General features: G+C 38.8%; 1 protein-coding gene across 7 annotated transcripts in view; it reads right to left on the minus strand.

Moving 5' to 3' along the window:
• Positions 1-21,955, minus strand: part of Plcb4 (phospholipase C beta 4) — a 289,629-nt gene that overhangs the window by 81,067 nt on the left and 186,607 nt on the right. For all 7 annotated transcript variants that reach the window (XM_033761185.1, XM_033761186.1, XM_033761187.1 and 4 more), the window contains 8 exons: positions 20,437-20,518; positions 19,465-19,565; positions 18,778-18,835; positions 11,798-11,906; positions 6,538-6,748; positions 4,955-5,048; positions 2,449-2,528; positions 1,855-1,939 (listed from right to left, as the gene is read on the minus strand). In XM_033761185.1, the coding sequence (XP_033617076.1) occupies positions 1,855-1,939; positions 2,449-2,528; positions 4,955-5,048; positions 6,538-6,748; positions 11,798-11,906; positions 18,778-18,835; positions 19,465-19,565; positions 20,437-20,518 (820 nt within the window). The remainder of the gene's footprint in view (positions 1-1,854; positions 1,940-2,448; positions 2,529-4,954; positions 5,049-6,537; positions 6,749-11,797; positions 11,907-18,777; positions 18,836-19,464; positions 19,566-20,436; positions 20,519-21,955) is intronic.

The following is a 21,955-nucleotide window of genomic DNA, read 5'->3' on the forward strand; positions in this document are numbered from 1 at the left end:
CAAAAAAAAAAAAAAAAAAAAAAAAAAAAAAAAATCATTTTTATCCTATTCTGGACAGGTGCCTTGCTTTGTCTTGCTCCAAGTGAAGCACTTGGCTGAAATGTTGCTTCCTACAGTTAGCCTGGTGGAAGCAGCCTTTTCCCCCAAGTTCTCTCTGGCACCAGGACATCACCAAGAAATAGTCAACTCATTGGGGGCTATCTTTTTTTTCAACTATGTGTTTACTTTGATTTCTTCTTCCCTCCCTTGTCCCAGCCCTCAAACTCTTTAGTTAAGAGAGCAGATTTACTTCCATTTATGCCACTTGTGATTTGCATAACTCTTTTCAAGGGCATGCAAAATATTTCATTAAGAATGCTACAGTCTTTCCACAAAGGAATCTTACCCTAGCCAGGAAAATAAGCAGGAGGCTCAGGTTTAAAATAATATTCATTCAATAAATTGGAGATGTTTCTTAGTTTGGGTTACCTAGGAATAAGGCTCTGAGACAAAGATTTATGTTGATTTTGGAGGTGGCCCCAGGAGACTGCAACAAAGGAGTGGGAAAGCAAGAAAAAGAAAGAGGCAGCCAATCCAGGGTGTGTTAGCAAGGAAGTTATCAATGAGAAACTGGAGGTCTATCCCGCTGAGGACCCCTGGGAGACAGAGTACATCAAGTGCTCAGTCAGCACACCTTGGGAGCATTGGAGCATGGAGTGGAGATACTAATTCTCCAGCATTTCTGGCCTATCTCCCATGTGTGGACAGATCAGGATTCAGTGATCACAGCTCACATGCAGCTAAAAAGCTGCAGGTGTTGATGGACAAAAATCAGGCCTGTGTGCAGGTAAACAGGAAGTGGTGGGAGGGTAAGGGCAGACAGGTGCTATGACTGCTTTAGTAGGCTGTGGAGAGGAGCGAAGGATGCTTATCACCTATGTGTTTTTAGTTCTCATAGACACATTTTTTGGAAAAAAAATTCATTGTTAAACCACCCAAAGAACTGACATGTATTACAAGGCACCTTCCCATTAACATCTCTCCCACCACCTTATGGTACCCTGTATGGGCTCATCAGAAGCTGCCTGTCAGTAGGAGGTTCAAGTATCTCACTTTCATTGTATTATCTGTCTTGCAACTTATAACATCTTGTGACAATGGGTCCCCACCTCTCAGAGGTCATTAATCCTTATAAACATGTAATCAACTCTCTGGAATGATGATGTATTAAAAAACTGTAAGCAATCAGAATAAACTCAAGAACCCCATAAAATCTTTCTACGGGGCACAGGTTAATATTCTTTGTTTTGTGAAGAAAGTTAACAGGTGTAAAATGCAGTTGAAAAATGGAAATAAAATATTGCCCAAGGATTTGTTCCCAAGCTGGGAGTGTGAACTTCAGGACACTGTGACATCAGCCTAAGGCATTTTCCACAGCCACAGTCTCCCAGGGTTCTGAACACTGGGCAAACCTTTGTCCATCTGGCAAGCTTTTAAAATATACCAGGCTGGAGCCTAACCTTGGATCAGTGATCCACAATCTGTGGATGGGGCGCTGGCTCAGATGTTTCTTACAGTTCTCCAAGGTGATTCTAACACCTAGCTAACATTGAGAACCACTGCAGAATCTGGACCATAGGCCTTGTGAAATTTAAACCATGAGATCCCAAACCTTCTGGATTAAATTGAACCACATGTTTATTTTATGTGCCTCTCTACATCCCTCCGAAGCATGATAAAAGCTTTTTATACCAAAGAATTTAAATAAATAGGAAGATCTTTCACATTAGCTCTCCAGTGCTACTTGACCCTTCAAAAATGAATTTCAAAACAAATCCATTCATGCTAGAAATATGGTTTGCTAAAAATACCTACTGGATGTGATTCAAGTGCTTGTTTCAACAGGAGATCCCCAAATAGATCTTCACAATATTTGGACATCTTGTACTGTTGATATTTGCTGGAGAGAAAGAAGTGGCATTTTGTAAATTCAAACAGCCATTAGGCATCCCAGAATAAGAGACACCCATTCCTACAGAATTGAAGTCTCCCACTCTGAAAACAAGCATGCTTGTCTTCCTTAACACGAGACATTCTTCCAAAAACCATAAGCTCTTGACCAGTGCAATTTTTTTAAAAAAGCCAACAAACTAAAATTGGTAAGAAGTTTACAAAAATGTCTTTCAAATTATTGCCAATCTTCCTACTCAGTGCAACTTTAAGCAAGGTGTCCAGATCTCTGGATATTCCTTTAGAACAGTCATTTCTAAAGCAAATAAACACAATGTTCATAGGGAAGGGCGCTTGCTTAAAGTTCAAGGTTTGGTATCCTTGCTGGAGGATCATTTGCATTTAGCACTTCATAAAACAAATCACTAAGTTATTTAACAAGATGCAAAACAGCAGTGAGGATCAGGGTTTAGAAAACAAAGCCACTTAAGAGACTCGGAGTAGAACAAATCATTATACCTGCAGTGATTTTCAAAGGAGAGAATTACAGGATATTCTGACGTGACAAATGCAGTTTCCTTGATGGCTTGAATTACATCCTTTAAAGGTAAAGAGTGTTAATGAGGAAAAAGAACAAAAAAAAACCCCAAAATTTGCAGTACATGTAACTATTCAGAGACCACTAGCTGAACCTTTCAGAGAGTCAATTTTAGCAATTCTGACCATGAGAACTCATTTACCTGATACCTCTTCAAGTCCCTGGGGTTAGACATGGGCTGCAGTTAATACATAATGACAATTTTTTTCTAACACTATCTGTTATTTCCTGGGAATTAATGGTGCTATCAATTTATAAAAGATTTCATCTCAGTGACCTGCCAGTTCCTTACTTGATGATTCATTAATTCCTTGTCTACTGACATTTGTAATATTCTTTGTTTCATATTAGCTTCGCAAAAAGGAGGTTATGGGGAGGGGCTTTTTCTGGTTAGGAGAAATGTAAGGTAAAACAGGGGTGTGTTCTGGAACTCTCATCCTTGAAAGTACTTCTGAATGAGCTGAACAAATCCCATTCTAGCTCTGTGAGACAGGTGAAGTCTTAACAGATAGTTGGCCCTAGTTTCTGCTTAGCTTTAGAAAAAAAAAAAAAAAGACTTCAATTCTTCCAAAAACACAGCATCACATTTGATAAAAATTTTCAGGTTCTTATTGATTTGTAGCTAAACACAGGCATGTCTCATTATCCAGTGAATGAGGAAAACGTTTTATAATTATTACCTAGAGAAGTCCACAAGTTGCCCAGGCTGGCCTTGATCTTGCAATGCTCATGCCTCAGCCTCCTAAGTAGCTGAGATTACAGGCATGTGTTACTCATTTAGTTATTCTAGCCTTTACTTTTCTTCCCAGGTAAAAATACTTGTGAGCTCTGATTTTCCACATGAGTTGACCAAGAATTATTCCCCAAAGAAAGCTTGTCTCTGCCCTTGGGTTCTCCAACAAAGAAGGAATAGCCTTCTTTTCAGCTGTGCCTCCTTATTAAGCTCCTTAATTCTCTAAATAGGACAGCACCTGGACAGGCTCATGTGTATGTCCTGTACTTGTAATTCTAGCATTCTTAAGGCTCAGGGAGGGTCACCAGAGTCCAGGAGTCTGAGACCAACCTGGGCGCCATAGAGAGACCCAGCTCCACAACAATACAAAGCAGCCATCACCTTTTGTATCTCTGGCTGCCGTGCAGATTGATGGCTTTCTGCCCTTGAATATACTCCTTGTTTTTTTCACGAAGCATACTCTTGAATCATTCCTGATCAAAATTCACCACCATCTTGGAGGAGAGAAATGACACCCATGGCATGTTATGGGTATAAGCCTAGGCATCTATGCTTTGGGAAACATTCCTGGGGATTTTTCACAGGTAGCTTTGCAAATCACTGCTCAAAATGTTGCAGTATCTATTCAGACCTGGACGAAACCAGTGGAGACTGATGCATCTGATTCACTGACCAACTACATAATTTCTTTTTCCTTTTTTTCTTGTCTTTTGGAAAGATACCATGTGCATATTGAGGGGCTTTTAAAAATCAGCCTTCAAATCTAATACCAAAAGGCCATTATGGAGATGTCTATTTATAAAATGAGATTCTTCTTGACAAAGATCTTGAAGAGAGAATGTCTCACTGCTGTCAGTTCTGGGAATAACTGTGCTTCTCATTCTTGATATGGTGAGTCACGTGTTTTTCTCCTTAAACTGAATTCTAGAAAGTCCAAAGCCCAGTTTAGGTGTTACTTACAAATTTTTTGACAAGCATTCCTACCTCATTTTATAAATTAGTACCTCTAAAGTTGCATGGTATAAACTCTGACCTCATCACTTATTCTCTTATTTGGATAGGCCCTATTCATCATGTATTTTCCCTTCTATTTGTCTATCCATGCCACCTTGAAATCTTTCAGGAATAATGCAAAGTGCATCAGCCAATTAGTAGATAAGGACATAAGGGACTGTGTTTTTTGTTGTTGTTTTGTTTTGTTTGTTGTTTTGGGACCAGGGATTGAACTTGGGACCCTGTGCTTATGAGGCAGGCGGAGGCACAACTGAGCTAAATCCCTGGCCATAAGGGACTATTTTTTTTGTTTTGTTTTGTTTTTTGAGACAGGGTCTCACTATGTAGTTGAGACTGACCTGGAGCTCACTATGTAGCTCAGGCTGGTCTCGAACTCACAGCAATCCTCCTGCGCCACTATGCCCAGCCCATAAGGGACTGTTTTTAAGGTATAAGCAATAGTAGGCAGACTTATTAGAAAAACCTCATTATGTAACAAAGTCAGTAATTTGAAATAAGGAAAAACAGGTGATGGGAACAACAAAGGAGACATTTGTCTTGTTTCCTCAAAACTGGAAGAAGAAAATATGAAAGCATAATGCTTGAGAAAATAGTACTTTGTTTTCTTGTCTCCATTTCCGTTTTCTGCTCTTTCACAACTATTTGGAAAAAAATGCGACTGTGTGATTTTTAAAACGTGCCTTAAAAAGGATATCTGTGCACATTGCTTTTCCATGAGTTATTATTGGTTCTTGATCTTCACCTTTTCCATCCCAACAATCAAGTTCAACACACCTAGGAACACAGTGAAATTACATTATTGAACCCATAGCACAAAACACTGAGTGTGCAAATTCAAAGAAAGACATTCAAATAAGTTGTTTTCTTACAAAACAGAAAATGCAATGAATTAAGTAACATGGCTACTTTATGGAACATCTAGGTTGAAGCCTCATTAAACGCCAGCAGGTTGGTATTATCTAAAGGGGCCCAGTAGACTAAGTGTCTTCAGAGATAACGAGCGGCCTAGTTCCAGGCAAAATCTTACTTGGGACAAAGCTGCAGTGAGGAACAGTTTGAGGGCAAGTGGGGAAATTTAAATATAGCCTAGATTAGAATATTTTTGTGTTCGGTGGGATAATATTAACTATCGCCATATTAGAACATGCTTTTATGTCCTACTGATTCATACTCAGGGATTCAGAGGAAGTATATGGATAGAAAAAGGGATATAGTTCAGTTTTTCAAAGTATTTACATATAAAAAATAGTGAGTTTAAAAGGTATTACTCAAATGAAAACTGAGGAAAAAACTAATAATGTAATGACATTTTTTATTTTTACTTTCAGCATTTTGGCTATATGTTAAACCTCAAATATTTGCTTATTTCTGTGAAAACTGTTTTCAATTATCTCTATTCTCACAGAAGCAAACTTCTAAATATTAGCTGTTTGCAAAGAAGTACAGCCAGTAGAAAACTTACTATGATTTTAAAAATACCTATGGTTTTTGTAATTTTTGAAGCCTGTTATAAATATATAGTAAAACTATATATTTTGACTGACAGGACAATGCTAGACTATTTTGGAAGTAATATTCATTCTTTCCTCAAGGTTAAATGACCATCATAACTCATTAAAGACAAGGACAAATGTCCTTTTCATTCTGGTTCCTGTTTCAGAAGAAGGTAAATTATAGTAGTTCTCCCTTAGCTGTGGTTCAGTTACTTGAGGTCAGTAGTAGTCTTGGAAATACTAAATGGAAAATACCAGAACTAAACAATTATAAGTTTTAAATTAAACACCATTCTTAGTGGCATGATGAAATATCTTCCATCCCACTGTCCAGCCCAGGATTTGAATCATCATCTCATGGTCCAACACAATCACACTTTATACACCTCCTGCCCATTGGTCACTTAGGAGCATTTTTGGTTATGAGATTAATTCTCAAGGGACTGCATTGCTTGTATTCAAGTAACTCTCATTTTGCTTAGTAATGACCCCAAAGCACAAGGGTGGGCATGTGGACAGTTTTGCTAAAGTACAATTCTAACTGTTCTATTGTATCATTAGTGATTTTTGTTCATCTCAAATTCAACTTTGTCATTGGTATATACAGTATAGGAAAAAAAACAAAACAAAACAGTATCTGTACAATCAGGCAGGATTTCTGGTTTTGGGCATTCACTGGGGGCCTTGGAACATGTCCCCTGTGGATAAGGGGGTGACTAAGTTGGAGGGCAGCATGTACAACGAACACATTGTCATCTTGAGTGTCTGACCTGCAGCCAGCCAGGAGGACTTGTCTGTACATCTCCACCGAAGACTTCCCACCGAACTGTCGGCCAGTGAGATAGGTGTTATGGGAAGAGCTGATGAAGTAGTGAGCTAGAGGGTGGTCCATTTCTTGGTAAAGCTCTAAGCGATCTAGGAAGACTGGAGCATTTTCGTCTGACATCAGATATCTGCAAAACCCATCACTTGATATGAGGCCTAGGGGGAAAAGAACATCTTAGTAGCACTTGAAGGTCTGAACCTGCTCATCGTATGTTTTATTCAGGGAAACTGAGGCAGTTTAAACAGTAAGAGTAAACACTTCTTCAGTCTTTCTCAAGAACCTGCATTTTCCAGGACTTGAATACAAGAGAGTTGCACATTATGAGTAACATGGTGAAGGTGTCCCTTTCTATCTGTGATGGCCGAAGGACACAGGCCCCCAAGTCCCGAAACAGTGCCATGGTGATAAGCGCTCGACGTGATAAGAGCTCTAGGTCTGCTTCTGCCAAACACTCCTTCTGCCCCTGGGTCTCAGCTTCCTCTTCTCCTGAGCCGGAGAAAATACTGGCCGCACTGGTTTTCCAGGAGAGTATGTGTGAGAGGCGCACTTTAACAAATGGAAAACATGAGATTGGCAGGCCGGCATTGTTCCAACTGGACCGCAGAAGGGACTTTTCATGGAGTTGGCGGCCTTTGTGAATGTAAACAGTTTAACTTCCCTGCTTTATCTAAAAGAGAACAGGGCTGGTGAGGAGAGTATGCAAGGGCCACTGAAGCCTGCCCTGGGAGCCACAGCTCATTTCAATCAGATCTTGCTGACATGAAGCAGGGTATATGGTAGCTACAAGATAATCCAAGATAATCAGTATTTTTGTATCTTCTCCTACCCTATCATCTATTAGTGGTCTCAATTTGTACTGTTTTGCTTAGGCATTTGCAAGTTAGAAACTAATTTTAAGTTTACCTAAAAGTATAGATGATAGCATCATAAATACCCTTTGACCTACACCACAATGATGTCCTGTCTTAACCTTTTGCTTTATATGTTTTTTTAAAATTTATTGTATTGGTACTTTTAATGTATACAATATAATGACATTCATTGTTGGAAATTTGTACCTTTACATAATCAATCTTGGTTCTTATTTTTCCCCATTCCCCTGCCCTTCCTTCAACCCCTCTCTATCTACAAAGACTTTGTTTCCATTATTTTTCATTTTCTCACATTAATTCCATTCCCTTCTTCCCTTTCCCCTACCCCTCCTTTTTCCCCTTTCTTTTTGTCCCTTTTCTTCCTATTTCATATTAATTACAAGTGCCATAACAGAGTCCTAGGTACACTACCTCAATTCTATTTAATTCCTTTTTTCTACTACATGTAGTAACCACTACCTCATTTTCATGGGTACAGCCCCAAAATGTGCATTTATGCAGTTTGATTGTGCATTTATGACATATTCATTTAACCAAATAATAGGTCATTTTTGAATGTAATCAAAAGCATAGAAAAACAATTTCACTTTATGGATTTGAAGTTGCTATTTTTACTTTATATTTTCTAGAGACTTATCTACATGAGAAGGTCTTGTTCATTTATTGTTCACTGAAGGTATGGGTCCATATATATGTATACCATAATCTATTTTCCATTGTTTTGTTGACAGACATGTATATAATTTATAATTACAACTGAAGGTATTGCAATGGAAGCTTCTATGCCTCTCTTCCTGGGTGTGTTCATCCATTCTAAGGGTAGGTACTTGTGAGGCACTAGGGTAGATGCAGTGATGGGGGAAAACAAACAAACCAGACTTTCTCCCTTCATGAAACTCCCATATTACCAATAAAAGAAATAAATGAATAAACAAATAGATATGTCACAAGAGTGCTGAAGGAAAGCAGGGAGAGAGGCGATAGAGAACGGCAGGATGCCATATTAAGATATGTGACCAGTGAAAGCCCTCCTGAAAAGGTCACAGGCATGGGAAGCAAGCCCTATATACACGGTGGAGTGGGGGATCCTCATTCCAGGCAGGAAAATCAGCGCTGCAGATCGCTATAAATAAAGGAGTTCACCTGCCAAGTTCATGCAATGAGTGAGGCAGAGTTGCCAAAGGGGGAAATGGCTGGAATTCAGCTCAGAGAGGTAGCCAAAGGCTATATCAGCTGGGACTTAATCCTCAGTAAATACTTTGGATTTTACTCTAAGTGTGTTGTGAAGCTTGGGGGCAAGAAGGGGGCTAGTGCTTGAAGAGTAGAATAGCATCATTAGATTTTTTTTAAAATGTTTATTCTGGCTGCTGTATGGAGCAGAGTAGAATGGAAAACTAGCTAGAAGTCAGCTGACGTGGCCCAGAGAGATGATGTAGGCTTGGATAGTCTGGTAGAGTGGAGATGGTGAGAAGTTTAGACAGAAATTCATAGACAGTCAGAGAGGGATTAGGCCCTCAAGGGAGTCCGTGGAGAAAATGAGACTATCAAAATTATGGCTGGAGACATGAGAGCCTCCCCAGAGATGGACAGCAACTTGAGATTGTACTATAGTTAGCACGACCTGGTCCAGTAAGCCTAGAGAAGGTGTCAGATGCATAGGTGGGTGACTAGAACATCTTGACCCATATTCCCATCCCTTTCCTGGAAAGCCTGTGTTCTTTCTCTATTAAAAGTTACAGATAAGCTGAAGTTAGGGATGCTCGTCACATACCCTTGGCAAGTGTCTTGATTCCCTATTGAACCAATATTAGCTAAGCTACTATACTTGTAATGCTGTATTGGCTAGTTGTTGTATGACCCATAGTTACCCAAGTTGTGATTTTTCTGTATACAATGTCCTTAACAAAGAGTCTCGGTGGCTACTGGCATTTGCTCCCCCCATCTCTTAGGATCTTTCTCTCAATAAACTTTCCCCACTGTTAATCTCCTTTGTCCTTGTATCCATCCTTCAGTTATTAGGAGAAACAAATTGGGCACATTTGACTTCTAACAGGTTGGGAGTCACTTGAGTCAATGTGTGGTTGGATCTTACAGATTGTGCTGATGTAATGTGAAAAAAAAATGAGACAAGTCCAGGTTTGACCTGAAAAGCAGAGCGAATAATGGGACTGTTTTATCAGCTAGGAAAAGTACAAACAGAACTGGGGACAGGCAGAATCAAAGCATGATAGGGCCAGGTGTAGTGGTGCATGCCTGTGATCCCAGCACTTGAGAGGCTGAGGCAGGAGGATCGCTGTGAGTTCGAGACCAGCCTGGGCTACATAGTGAGTTCCAGGTCAGTCTCAACTACATAGTGAGACCCTGTCTTGAAAAGCCAAAAAAAAAAAAAAATGCACTATAGATTTCCAATATACATTGGCCATGCCCATTCAACATCCAAATAGTTTTGCTATAGGCCTGCAGTTTAGGTTAGAGGTGAGGACTGGAGAGTTCAGTGCATTCAGAAGGAACCTAATGCCAGTGACCTCCCTGAACTCACCCAAGGACTAGCCATGGATGGAACCAAGGTCTGAGCCCTGAATTCTGTGTCACTCTGGCATCCAAAGTTTGGGACACGCACAGAAGAGTTCGTAGGGTGAACATCTAGAAGGGGAGATGCAGGGCTGTATGCCAGGCACATTTTCTGTTTAATGAGTTATTGCCAAACTACCAAGGTCACTGATCTGTTTACACTCCCACCAGAAGTTTATGAAGATGGCATTTACATCACATTCTCACCCACAATTGATAATGCCAGACTGGAAAGTTCCTTCCATTTGTGAAAAAGTGAAGCTACTCCTTTTAGATGTCAGTGGCAATCTTGTAGACTCTTAGGACTTGGAAGGACTTTAGAAATCACCAATGACACATATCTATCATAACATTTATCATATTGCCAAAGCTTTGTGGAGTCATTTGTTTTTCCCTTTGAACAGAACACAATCACCTTCTAGGTGAGAAAAATTTCTTGCTCCGTTTTGGATTCCCACACCTAGCACAGTGACTGGCACCTGGCCAGCCCTCTATAAATTTTACAAAAGGATGGTACAGTAGGGCATGAGGGTGTAGCTTACTGAAAGACCGCAAGGTTCTGGGCTTAATCCCCACTAGCATAAAAGCAAAACAACCATAATGACAGAGAAGAACAAACAGTAGTGAGACACAACACTAGCCCTTCCATTGTACAGCCAGGGGAAAGAGCGGCAGGAGTCTGCCTCCTTGGCTCAAGGTGACCTAGAATCACATCGCCACCCAATGCTTTCTTGCTCTGCTTTAATCAGATACACTGTGGGATAAATGGCGGTATTCAGAATATCAACAGAGAGGTAGACAATGCAAAGAGCACTCTGCAGCTCAATCTGAAAGTGTTAATGATTCAGCTCCATCCACAGGAGAGCTCTGTCTGCGCCAGGCCTACTTATAAATAGGTCCTGTGTGGAACCAGAGGATGCATGAACCTTTCAGCCACATTCCCCGGCATTTGATACGCAGAAGCAAGAATCCATCCTAAAGAGGAGGAAACTGAGGGGCAAGGATTCCTAAGCACACAGGACAGACAGATCCTACACCTTGATCTCCTAACCATCAGTCCACACTGCCAGCGCCTCCAGTCACAATGGCGCTGTCCCTCCTGCCCTCCCTGGGTGTTTCCCACTGTGCTGGCACTGACCTTCCAACTCTCCTCCTAGCCTATCCTTTGACAAATATTTGAACTACACATTGCTTTTAAAGTTTCATTAAAAGGGCCAAAGGCCCAGAAACGCCATCACTTTACTCAAGTGATTCCTGACTATTTAATTGCATATCAGTTGTTCTCTCTTCCATTCTAGGGGTCACAGGAGGGGTGAGAGGGCACGTCAAAGCATGTGTTAAATTTATTTGGCTTGGCAAAACAAAGGGGAGGAAAAAGAAGGTGCAAATTTTTATGTGACAGAAATTCTTTCCAGTGACTGTAAATAGAGTATATTTGACATTTTTATCTCAAGCAATATTCAGTATTAAAACAATGTAAGAAAGTGGATGGGGAAAATACCACTGTAATGTGTTCAGTAGTGCAATAAGTTGAACAATATACTTCATTTAGTATGCACTGATTTATGTAGGGTAAAGAACAGGAAAATTTATACTAAAGAGTAGGGAAAATAAATCGATACACTTGTAATGTACGTAATGCACCTTGGCTCTGGGGAGCACCAAAGCTTTTACACATACTTTTAATTAAAAATCCAAAGCTTTTTTCAAAGTTGCATATTTTCTTGTTTTAAACCAAAAATTTAAAAAATCTTTTATTACCTTTTTTCTTCAAATCTTCATCAGGTTCATACATCTCAATGATTCGCATTGCCCTTTTAACATCATAAAATGGGAATAAAATTTCATTCAGTCGGGGATCTCGTTGATGCTATGATGAGAAAATAACTCTGTTTAGGTTGACATTTCCTGCCCATGAGGAATTTCACTTTCTAAATATATAATTTCTAAAACAAGATATATCAAAACTATCATGTTTATAAATATAAAGATTGGATTTCACTGCCTTTCTGCCTTTCTTCCTCAAATATATCTTGAAAAGTTCAAATTTGGAACTATTTTATTGGTTCTCCATGCTGCATAAGACAGGGAGAGAGAGAGAGAGAAATATGGGGCTTTTCTTAAGTTTAAGGACATATAATATAGTGTGTATGTGAATTGTATTGTCTTCTGTTTCCTTTACCACAGGTAAGAAATTTAACATAAATCCCTTTGAAATGTGAGTCAAAATATTTTATAACATATAGAAAATTTAATTAAAATATTTTAAAAAAATAAACAGCAAAAACTTTATAAATAGATTGTATACTAATTTAAATTAAAAAAACAAATACTACAAGAATAAACTTTTATGTTTGATAAGCAAACAGCATTTTATCTTTCTACATCAATAAGAAATTTCGTGGGCACTCTGCAAACTACATTTTATCCAAGTCTACAACTTTCAAAATGAACCAAATGTAATAATGAAAATTAAGTAACAGAAGGACATCTATAAGTTATAAATCATAAAAAAATCTGTATATAAATATCAGGATTTCAAAAGCATCTTCTAAGTCCATTGCCCTGAGAAAATCTTTCAGGCAGAGAGTATATGAATGACAATGGCATTTAGGAGGCTGGTGACTGGTGACTTTATCTCTTCAAAGTCACAACTAAGATGCTCTTGGTAGAGCAGGTGGCCCAGGAGCCACGTGTTTCCTGCATTGTTGTTTTTGTACTTCATGGGAAGTCTATTTACTAGCTGACTCAGGTACACACACACACACACACACACACACACACACGGGGGGGGAGAGGGAGAGAGAGGGAGAGAGAGAGAGAGAGAGAGAGAGAGAGATCTGGAGGCAGTGGGTCCATTCAATTTCCTTACTGTTCACTGGGGATACCACAATTACACTGTGTCCTTGGCCACCCCTCAAATAAATAAATAATTCAAATCCATGAAGTGAAGACCAATAAGCAGATGTAAACAAGACCTGATCAATAACTAGGAACCTATCAGCAAATTTGTCCAAATTTATGCATAGACTTTGAAAAACACTGAAAAGGCCTTTAAGAAGCAATTCTTTAAAAAGTCATATGGCTTTCCTTTCCTATTTGTTTTGGGACAATCATCTGAAAAGGCAGAATATATAGAACAAATGCCTTTGGAAAACAGAACACATGATGTCATTTACTAAAGCATGGGTGTCCCTAGACTTTTCCATTTTCCTCACCTCTTCCCCAACACTGACTTAAGGATGTTAAAATAAGGAATTAACATCTTTTGGCAATTTATCCCAATGAAGCATGCTTCTGTTGTAATCTAAGACATTACAGCTCACAACAGCTCACATCCATGCATGTGCCAGAGCAGAAACTGTTATATTCATAACAGGCCTTTAGATCATACAGAACAAAAGTGTGGGATATGCAGACCAAGAGAAATTGTGGGGTGGGCCACAGAGCAAATGCCAGGCAAGTGAAGGCATGCCACACTCATTCAGGAAAGTGATGCAGGAAAGCCCCCTATCCAAGGAAATGATGAGTTCCACACAAGCTGAAAATGCACTGTTTTAAAAGCAAATAAATAAACACACAAAAATCTCTTGCTAGGCACATTCCTTTTCCCATAAAAAATATCATGGAAGAAAATGGATGTATGAAAAAGATAATTTTTAGGGCCCAGCAGAGTAATGTTCATAGTTGGCCACTATATTTCTCTCCATATAAAATTAACGTTTTCCTTTAAATTTAAAGCTCCACTTGTTGGTTTCTGGACTCATGGAGATGAGGTGGCCAATCAATATTAATTAAAAAGTGAGCACAAGAAGGGATTCGGCTAAAGAAAAGAGCAAACGTTGGGGAAAAGAGGAGAGGAAATTCTAAAGTTTATGTGTTTTTACAGGCACATAGGTATATGTTCAAACACAAGGCTACTGGAAGTGTGGTTTGTGGATGACAGCAGCAGCATTGTCATCAGCTGGGGTCTGTTAGAAAAGCAGAATCTCAGTCTCCCCCCCACCCCTGCCCAGATTTGGTGAATGTGACCCTCAAGGTAGAATCCAAGGGTCATGTTTTAATATCCCATGCTCAAGTTTAAGAAGCACTGCTTTAATCTGTGATGGCATGCACTTAACACATTTGCAAATCTGTGGGGAGAAATAAATACTCAAGTCCTTCAACCACTGATCATTTGAATCATTAATCATTTGGAATGCCCTCCCGATTAAGTTCTATTACATTGTAGTTAGAGGACATAATAACTCATGTGGCCACCTATCAGAAGGGAAAGGCAGGAAAGCCAAGTCCTACAATGGATGTGTCATAATCTTCTCTTCTACACACTTACCACAAATAAGCAGTAAGTGCAGACAGTACAAAAGTGTTTGTCTTTGTATTTGTTCCACCAGATAACACAGTCTTTTGCTTTCCCTAAAAATTTCACATTTTAATAAGGCAGGACAGCATGATCTGGATAAGCCGGGTGCCAGAAAACAAATGGTAAGGTTTGAATTTGAATCAGAAGACTATAATTTTTATGTGAAAAAGATAATGAGAAAATCATGCCCAGGTAATCACAGAGAAATAAAGCTGCAGTACAGCTCCACCCAGGTACAGCACAGTGGGGTAAATTCTTCACAGCTCAGAGGAGAGACCTTTAGATTTAGTTAGATAAACAATGTGACCAGGATATTGGCCTCATGATACTCAGTGTTTTATAATATTTTGCGAGACTTCCAAAAAATGTCATAAAACTGTACCCAAGGAAATGAGGAGATAATGGACAGGCCCCATTACTGGATCCTTACTGAGAAAAGACATCAACTGACTTCAACCCAAGTAGCACTGGGAGAAATAAATGTCGACATAAATATTCAAAAAAAGATAAAAGAAGAGAAATGAATAATTAGCAAGGATAAGTTTACTCATAAGACAAAATACCTCCTCCTCCTCTGTTCATGAAAGAACAAACATATTGTAAAAGGAAAAGAGATTTGGGTTCCTTTCATATTCCAACTGTAAAAATAAACATAAATCCAGTTTAGCCTTAATATTATCATGTGATATATGGGAGGCAGAGTGAAGATAACCAGGATTGAGAAAAATAAAGAAAATTCCTGATCAGTGACGATCTGAGACTTTTTCTCTCTCTCTTTTATTTTGATGGCTTTCTCCTGCCCTTTTCAACCTTCAATTCTGTGGTTCTCTAGTTGTTATCTCTGAAAATCAAATAGAAAATGAAGGTGACACTCAAATCAATTTAGTTTTTTAATCAGGTTCAGGAAAAAGGTGAAACTAACTGAAACCCAGAAATTTTAACTAGTCCTACCATACATATGCAGCTGAGATGGTAGTAGATCTACCCAGCTGGTGCTTGCTAGCTCTGCTGGACTCTGGTATGTTATTTTCATAACTTCAGCAAAGAAAGTTTCCTTCTGTCTGTAGGCTGGGACTGTGAGAGAGCTGTGGCAAAATTTTAGATGTGAATGGTGGATTTCCATGACTAAATTATTTTTGAAGAATCTAGAAAATATATAATACCCTTGTATGCTTTCTACTTACACTAAGCATTGCGAGGAGAAATCCAGTAACACACTAGACAGTGCTGGACAAAACTTTAATATGCATGTACATCAACTGGAGATCTTGGTACATGTTCATTCTGACTCAGCAGCTCTGGGTGAGACTCAGGATTCCTCATTGCTAACCTGTTCCAGGGGACGCCAATGCTGCTGGTGCACACATCACACTTTGGGGAGCACTGACCATGGAGATACTGAGAAGCAGGTGAGGAGGCTGCTCTAAAGCTACCACCGACAAGTCAGGAAGTGCTCATGGTCTGCAAAGAGGTGGGAGCTAAGTGAATGATGACAGCCTCTGCTCTCCTTCCTACCGTCTGGAGACAACATTACTCCAAGGAACAGAAAGTTTTGTGGAAGGAGTAAGAGAATTACAGGCTGGAAGGTGGTGAGTAAACACAACAATGCTAATCCAAAAGGAATTTCTTTCATCATTATCTGTTCCAATGGGACAATACTGATGTACTCAGTCTACTAAGTTTTGCTTTGCTTACTGGTTCTCTAGTTACTTTGCTGAATTCTGTTATTAATTCAGAGTCTTATGGAAGATTTATGGTGTGGGGTAGACCGTGGACATCTGCAAATACAGAGACGGGGCTTTCTTCTTCCTCTTCTTATTGCCTGACCTAGGACCTCCCCTGAAATGGTAGATACTGGCTTGTTGAGATGACACAGATAAGGCATTTTTAGAATGTTATGGTCTTATCTTTCGGATCATAGACCCTTACATTCCAAGGCCTGTTCCTTTCTTGAGTGATTTCTGTCTCCTTTCATTATGAAGAAGTTTCTCTGTAAAGGGGAGTTTTTGGTTGTGGGGAGACTCAAGGAAGAAGGGTAGGAGTCTAAAGGAGTGCAAGGAACCAGCAGAACATTCCCTGGGTTCAACAACTTCTTGAAGAAGACTCTCTTTTTTTGTCTATCTTCCTATTGCATTCACTAGGAGAGGACAGGAAGGTAGGGACTCAGGGTGGACAATCTGATAAAAAATAAAGCTTGTGTGCTTTCCTAAACTTCTTTTAGTTTCTATAACCTAAAGAAATGTAGAATCACAGCAGTTCCATCTGTCCCACTCCAAATTCAAAATGTCTCTTACTGTTAAGGGGAAGCCTAATTAAAAAGAAACATAAAAACAAAAGAACACAAACTGTCCACAGTAACAGTGATGGATAAACATTTGTCAAAGATAGGAAAACAAGAAAGAACTGGGGGTTGAGTTTCAAACACTCACGCAAGTATATATAAAGATTTCAATAGTTCTTAAAGGTAGAAGTTTAATTTTTTTAAAAAATAAAAGTTAAAAAAATGTAGGAATTACAAGAATGATTATTGGGTAGACCAATGAGAAGAATCCACAAAAGAAAGTGTGTCAAGTAAGAGCAATTGTTTCTGTATTCAAACAAAAAATGCAGTGTGAAGGTCTCTGCTTAATAGATGGCTGGGTGCCAGCTTCACCCCAAGGCACACAAGAGGCCTAATTTCAGCAAGTTACAAATTTATGATGTGGTAGGTTTTCTCCTCTCTACCAAACTATCTTCCCCTTTTAGTAGGAAGCTGGAATCCTGACCATAACACCAAATTTAAGATGGCCAATGAGCCAATGTATGAATAAGCTGAGGGAACTAAAACAACAAAAAGAGGAAGAAGGAGAGGGAGGCAAGGAAATAAAGCAAGGTGGTTTAACTTCTGAGCAACTGCGGCATAAAAACGTGGATAGTGTCTGGGTAAAGATTATGAACATAGTAGTCATATGACTAAAATCTAGTGGAGCAAAAAAACTTGACATGTTTTCAAGTTAAATAAATATTGTATCTTACTGAAGGAATTATTTACAAGTAGAGACACCTGTGCAGATATATGGAGTCCTTTTTCTTTTTTGCCTGGCTGCACCTAGACTTTGGTTAGCACCGTTTCTAAAGTGCAACTCTATAAATTAGAAGCCTCCAAACCTTCACAAGGAATAAAACCAAAGATTGATTTGTTTCTACAAAGTGGCAAACCACAAACTGCTTGTATTTTTTTAAAGCAATATCTCACATGTAGTATGATGCTGTCTTTTCTTTTCTCTCTCTCGCTCTCTCTTTCTTTTTTTGCAGTGCTAGTATCAAATCCAGGGCCTTGCACATGCTAAACATGTGCTGTAACACTGAGTTACACTGAGCCAGCCTCAATGCTGTTTTTTATGATATTCTGTCTTTATGATATGATGATTACCTTGAATTATTTTGAAACAAAAATATATTGTCTATTGTCTATCCCTCACTCAAAAATTATTTTATTTATTTGTTTGAAAAAATGAATTTCCTGTTTTGGATTAATAAGATCTTTGACAGGTTTTGCTAAAGAAAAAATAGTGTTTTGCATGTGTAAAGAAAAAAACATATTTGTTTTAGTATAATAAAAATTATAACCTTTACTCCTTCCAAAATATTTTTCTCTTGTGCTTAAGTGAAATTTATCAGTCAGTTTTGGTTGGTAAGTGAATCATGTTCTAAAATTAGCTTTGCTATTAAAAATAAAAAGTAACTTTTTTTTTTGGTACTGGGGATTGGGATCAGATTCTTGTGTTCATCAGGCAGGCGGCAGAACCACTGAGCTAAATCCCCAGCCCCAAAAAGTAACATTTTAATCTGCAATCCAATTGGCCTGTTCCTATATTTTACCCAGGAAATCAAGTGGTGTCCTTGTTGTCAAAATATTCTATTTGATCATACATATTTCTCTTACATGCAATCAATTAAAAGACAACAATAAAGCTTTCCAGTCCATGCAAAAGTATGAGTTAAAGTTAGCAATGGAGAATCCAACTACGGGTGATAAACTCAATCCCTTCTCCTTCTATTTGTTGAGATTGATAGAAAAAAATGTTTAAATATCTTCTTGCAAAAATATAGACACATTTAATTAAATAAATACATTATAAATATCACACAAACATACAGAACCAGAGCTACACATCACAGCGAGAAACCAACAAAAAGCCGTGTGCAAAGCCAGCATGAAGGAAGCGTATGGACACAGGGGCAGAAGCTGATTTCTGCACCTGGTGAGGCCATCGTGGAAAGATCAGCAGGTGAGAAGCAAAGCGAATAAGGGTGTGGGGTGCGAGCATGCAACGAAGATGCAGGAGGCGAGCCACTGCACACAGACTGTATGGAGTTAATGTATGAAAAAGCTTACTTCATTTAGAAAGCTCACTAATTGGTCTACCGTTAAATAATCAGTTTTGTCTCCATTGCTGAAAAGAAATTTATTAGAAAAAGTAAGTTTTTGTACATGATGCTACAGTAGGTACGATTTACATGTTGACATTTGTTGTTGATAATTCTAAACTTATTTTCTAATCCTAAAATAGTGCTGAATTCTTAAATGGCCAGAGACTGTTGGTAAGGAAGAAAAACCCAACAACGATAATGACAAGGGAAAGGAAACACTCCCGCTAGGTCACAGAAAAATGTCTGAAATTATTTAGCATTATCAAAAGATGTTATTTCAAAAACAACATGTAAGTCATCCATTTGAAATAACTGGAATGAATGAACTTTTCGACAACATATTAACATTCCAAACTGAATCTAGTTAGTTCACGTAATGGGTTAATACCTAAAGGAGCAGGTTAAAATTATAGGTAGTTAGTAAAGCCAATGCCGGGGGAAAGTTCCAGGTGCTGCAATACATTTATTTTTAAGTTTCTTAAAACCTGAGTGAATTTACACTAATTAACTAAGGGGTGAAAATGTAACCCTGACTACATATTTCTACTACTGCCAATGCTGTATTAAAATGTAATGGCAACTAAGATGTTTTAAATATCTAAAAAGGACATGAGTAGTATTTATACAACATTTTCTCATAATTGGAACTTACATTTTTTTAAAAAGATCTTCTATATCTGTCCGAGGACAAATCTTTTGCGTAAGTTCATAGAACTTTTCATAAGTAAAGGCAGCAGGCTCAATTTCATCATTCTGTAAAGAATAAGAGTGTCAAAAATCATTGAACTTTTATCCTTTCTTGAAGGTGAGACTTCTCAGGGTCATAAAGCAAAGTCTTTATGGAACCCTGGAAACCAGGAGGCCAATCTCTGGGCCACCTAGTTCTGTCACAGCTGGTGTAAACAAACACCTCTAGTTACCACAACATCTGGCTACAGCTGGGCTTCTCTAGGCAACACCCAGAGAACAAAGATAGACATTTTTTCCATCGCAGAGTGGGGAAAGCAAGTGTTTGTATAGAGGATACTGAATCAATTGTGCCCAGTTTTTAATTATGCTTATTTCATGAACTTTCAAAAGACCAAAGAAAGACATTTAAAAATGACTATATAAGATCAGACTTATACTAAAATGTTTATTTCAAGTAGGACTTGTTAAAGAAGTCATGCTCTCAAATCTTTTTTCCAGCTCACAAAGTAATTTCAATTACTTAAAATCTGAACAGTCATGCACACAAATGATTGGTTGGGGGAAAGAATGCTTTATAAAGTATGGTAAGGCCTCCTTGAAGAAATGGATTTATTAGTTAATTATTCATGTTGACACGTGAATGGTTAAGGTAATATGACTGGCCTTCTCTAAAAAAAGTTCCATAAACTGTGTAAAGAACAGCTTGTCTTTCATTTCCTATCTTAATAAGGTTAACACAAATAATTTTGAAGTAAACTAATTGCATTTTAAAACATGTAGGTTAAAATGCTGAGAGAGAAGAAGGAGAAGAGAAAATTAACTTTATAAAGTTGAATCTAATTCTGAGTCTAATTAAGTTCAGTAAATAATTCAGCTTATCTTACATGACAGTACAAATAAATTGGTTTTAGAAACACATTCAGCCAATGAATACCTTTCCACTTGGAAGACCTAACTCCTTGAGGGCTTGAAAGATCACTTTTTCTGTTTTTCCCGATGCAAAGGTTCTAGTAATACTAGGGCAAGAACAAAAGAAAGAAAGAAAAATTCAAGTTACTGCTAATTCTGATTTCTTTGATGCAAAGATCCAAGTACTCCTAGGAATGGCAGGACTGGGGAAAGAAAAAGGAGAATAAAACTACTTTTCATTTGTAGAGGCTCTTCATTGCCCAAAGGAGCTCTTCCCACAACTCTCTGGTTATCAGTGCTGCTTCTGTTATTGATGCAACCTGATTTTAAGATTAGCTGTCCCTGGACTGGGGATTTAGTTCAGTGATTCCGCCACCTGCCTTGCAAGCACAAGGTCCTGAGTTCAATTCCCAGTACCAAAACAAACAAACAAAAAACTAAGATAAGCTGTCCCTTTGGTGTTGGTGAACATAAGGGGGGTAGAAGGACACACTGTGTTGGACAAAAACTGATGCATTTTGGCCCTAAGAAATTACTTCCTTAGGGAAACATAATGTAGCAAACACTACAGTGGATGTAGAAGAAAACCTCAGGATGACAATCTCTGGACTTGGAGAAAGAAGTAGCCTGGAGACCTGAGATGGGGCTCTGGTTGCTGCTGTCCTGGTTTTCATGCTGATTGCATTTGAGGCATGTCAACAGACAGACTTTGATTTTTTTTATGCTCAGCACCCTTGAGCCACTCTGTAATACCAGCTGCCTCAAGGAGTAGAGACTTCATTATGAAAGTGATGGGTTGGGGGATAGGACAGTTAATCGTGATTGGTTGATTGGATTAAGAAATGCCTAGGAAATTGGCGAAGCATATTCTGGGTACGTCATGAGGAGGTTTCTAGAACCATCAGCATCTGGAACAGCATACTGAGTGGGAAGACCTGTCCTGAGCACAAGTGGCCCTATCTCCTGGGTGGGAGTCTAGATGGAACAAAAGCAGAAAAGAAGGTCCATTAGTGCATGCTCTGACTTTCTGCTTCCTAGTCACTATGAAATCAGCAGTTTTCCCCTGCAACATCCTTCCACCACATTCTTTCTGCGGCACACAGGCCCAGCAATAAGGGAGCCAGTCGACCATGGGTTGAAACCTCTGAACACGAAACAAACCCTTTCTTCCCAAATTGTTATCCCCAGACAATTTATAACAAGAACAGAAAGCTGACTATCATGGGGTGGGGGTAATTATTCAATAATCTAACAGAGTCTTGGCGATATCCTGAGATATGCTATTTCCAAATATCCTTTTAAGTGGTATAGTGAGCAACGGGGCTAATCTAATGCACAACACTTTGAAGAGCCTTTCTTCTGGTGTTGATACGAAGAGAGTTTCATTACAAATGTTTCAATGACACTTAGCATAAAAGATATCAGGGGGAGAATTGGCACCCTGGAACCCAGTACTTGGCTCTAAGCTGTGCCTTAGCCACCCAAGAAGCCGTTGCTCACTCCCTGATTGGAAGCCCAGGTAATATGTCACCATGACCTTGGAG

The sequence above is a fragment of the Fukomys damarensis genome, unplaced genomic scaffold, assembly GCF_012274545.1.
Source record: "Fukomys damarensis isolate Sample0158 unplaced genomic scaffold, DMR_v1.0_HiC HiC_scaffold_7, whole genome shotgun sequence".
In the NCBI taxonomy this organism is placed as follows: Eukaryota; Metazoa; Chordata; class Mammalia; order Rodentia; family Bathyergidae; genus Fukomys; species Fukomys damarensis.